Genomic DNA, 3,091 nt, shown 5'->3' on the forward strand with positions numbered 1-3,091 from the left:
CATGCACAGGGAGAACATGCAAACTCCATGCAGAAAGACCGGGGCCGGGAATCGAACCCAGAACCTTCTTGCTGCAAGGCAACAGCTCTACCAACTGCGCCACTGTGCAGCCCCTTTTTAAAAATAAAGTAAAAAAAATTGGAATTGGTAATTGGTATTAACATCACTTGCAAAACGTCTTTATATTTGTTGTAAAAGACTCTTGGTTTACAGCAGCAGTGGAAGTTTTTAAAAACGAACACTTGGGAGTGGCGCAGTCAAAGTTTGGACTTAAACGTGATGGAGATGTTGCACCATGACCTTAAATAGGTCCTCCAAGCCCAAAACTGTCAAACGAGGCTGAATTAAGACAGAACTGCAATGTGGCTCCCACAGCAAAAATCAAAATAAAAGCTTAAAACCCACCTGTGTCGAGTTGCCTCTGATCAGCAGTAAATGAAACATCAATCAACATACTTGATGTGTTTGCTTGATGATTTTGATGTTGACATTTGACGAAATGAAATGTTTTTAACACTACTGTATCCGTTTATCCTGCTCCTTTGCAGCAGTCCCCAAAGCTCCCTCCTATTGTCGAGACGAAGTCGGACGACCCCGATGACGCCTTCCACCTCTCTCCAGCCACGCGCTCCCGGCGCAACCTCCTGTTGCCCAATTTCACCAGCCCGGTTCGCCGCACCTCCCTGGGGAACCTGCTAGGGGACGAGCTGCGTCAGTTCAACGCCCTGCGACGATGCCGTTCACCAAACCTCAGCCGAGGATTCCTGGGACAAAGCTTGTCCCCTCAGCCACCTTCCAAAAAAGAGCACAGCACCTTATCCACCCCAACTCAGGCTTCAACTTCAGCCAACGGCGAGTTGGGAGACGAGCAGAAACCTGCAAAGCTGCTCATCCCAACGGTGACGTGTTTTCCACCACCGGACCTCAGCCCCAGGTATCGGTACATATTTACCTTATCAGTATTACTGCCGGGGTAAAAATGGCAAGATGAAGCTGAATGACTTGAATAATGCAGTTTATTTTTATAGTATTATTGTTTAACTCCCTGTTGAAACTGATGAAGCTTGTACAATTCCACGTCCACATCATTAGAGCCAATACGGATCTTTGGTATCTGAAAGAATTAATGGCGATAAATCAATTATTAAAATAATCATCAACTAATTTAGTAATTGATTAGTCACTAAATGGAGAATGCAGACTCAAAAAAGACCACTTGCTAAATAGAAAAACATATTCAAGCCAATCTTGTTGTGCTCCTTTCCAGATGCAAAATATAAACATTTTGCATTTAAGATACAAAACATGTTTGTCCATAAATTTGTTCTACCCAGAACTCCTCAGGTGGTCTAGACTTAGCTGTCCTAGACTCAAATTCACTGAAGGATTGCTACATTTTAGGCATTAAAATGTTTGTTTTCTTATTTAAAAAAGCAATTGAAGTACTTATTTGCATCTTGGTGTATTTCCAATATTGCATAAAAAAAAGGCTTAAATGGTTAAAAGAAAATTCAAACCATTTTAGGCTGATGGATAGAATAACCAGTTACTAAAATCCTTAGTTGCAGCCTTGATCTCTTCACTGCTGTCTGCATAACAAATAACCCACTGGGAATAAGAAGACAGGAGAGGTACAAGAGAGGGCTGCACAGTGGCGCAGTTGGTAGAGCTGTTGCCGTGCAGCAAGAAGGTTCTGGGTTCAATTCCCGGTCTTTCTGCGTGGAGTTTGCATGTTCTCCCTGTGCATGCGTGGGGTTTCTCTGGGTACTCTGGTTTCCTCCCACAGTCCAAAAACATGACTGTCAGGTTGATTGGTCTCTCCAAATTGCCCCTAGGTGTGAGTGTGTGTGGTGTGAGTGTGTGTGTGCATGGTTGTGTGTCTCTGTGTTGCCCTGCGACAGACTGGCGACCTGTCCAGGTGACCCCGCCTCTCGCCCGAAACGTTGGCTGGAGAGGAACCAGCAACCCTCCCGACCCCATTAAGGGACAAGGGTGAAAGAAAATGGATGGATGGATGGATGGATGGGAGAGGTACAAGAGATATGAAGAGGAATAGGATGATGTTTTAATAAATTATTAGACATATGATATAAGGTATCAATAATAAGAGCTTATAGATTCTTATACAAAGAGTTTGAATTCTCTGCAAAGTGCTAAAGTAGATTTTACAAAACATCAGGGTGGCTGCTTGCATAAATAACAGTGTGGATCAGAGAAAATCCCAAATAAATTCAAATTGTGCACACAGGTATAATTTCAAAGAAGCGTTGAAGTTCACTCCAACACAAAACACCGAAGAAGAACGATGCTCAGTCTGACGGCGAATGTATGAGAACTCAAGTCCCACCACTCCTGTAAACGCATATTACAGCAGATGCCACTGTATTTCATTACTGGAGGGCCTTATCTTGCTGCTCCTACCGTCTGTATCTATAATGTATCACCCAGTAGGCTCCACATGTGGGTAAGGGCTGGTTCATACAGCTCAAATATCTCATCCCATCACATCGAAACCCACATGGGCGTCTGCCAGCTGCAGCTCTCATGGCACATTCTTGGATCGTCTTGTGTCTCTGATGATAATTGAAAAAGCTCCACTGTAACATTAACCCACATTCTCCATCTCCTCATCCCTCCTATCAGGGTTGTAGATGGCATCGAAGACAACAGCCACACGTTCCATTTCACCGTGGAGCACAGCAAGCCCAGCTCCAGAACAGGTGGCATCACCCCAGGTAAGACACACCGCCGTCCCCCCAGCCGCGGCGGTAAGCTGGAGGCCAGATGGCGTGGAGGTAAACCGGAGAGTTCAAACAGTGGGTGCGTGTGAGGCGGGCCTGCCTCCTTCTGGGGAAATCTGAGAGCGCAGCAGAAAGGAAAGACAGCCAGGTGTCCACAGAGTCAGAGAACATGTGAAAGGACAAGTGAGGTCAGAACGGGGTTCGCGCTGTGTGAGTGTCTGCTGATGATGGCGGTCTGTAGGCTTCAGGTCACACGAGGTCCGGTTCATTTACTTTACTGGAGTCAATGTGCAGCTTTTGCAGTGCATTTGTGCTACAAAACATATGGGGGAATTTTTCTGCCATAATCC

At 45.4% G+C, this 3,091-nt stretch overlaps 1 protein-coding gene across 2 annotated transcripts in view; it reads left to right on the plus strand.

The window, feature by feature from the left end:
* Positions 1–3,091, plus strand: part of kcnh4b (potassium voltage-gated channel, subfamily H (eag-related), member 4b) — a 53,458-nt gene that overhangs the window by 42,791 nt on the left and 7,576 nt on the right. For both annotated transcript variants that reach the window (XM_008436626.2, XM_008436627.2), the window contains 2 exons: positions 549–934; positions 2,644–2,735. In XM_008436626.2, the coding sequence (XP_008434848.1) occupies positions 549–934; positions 2,644–2,735 (478 nt within the window). The remainder of the gene's footprint in view (positions 1–548; positions 935–2,643; positions 2,736–3,091) is intronic.

The sequence above is a fragment of the Poecilia reticulata genome, linkage group LG19 (genome assembly GCF_000633615.1).
Source record: "Poecilia reticulata strain Guanapo linkage group LG19, Guppy_female_1.0+MT, whole genome shotgun sequence".
Lineage (NCBI taxonomy): Eukaryota > Metazoa > Chordata > Actinopteri > Cyprinodontiformes > Poeciliidae > Poecilia > Poecilia reticulata.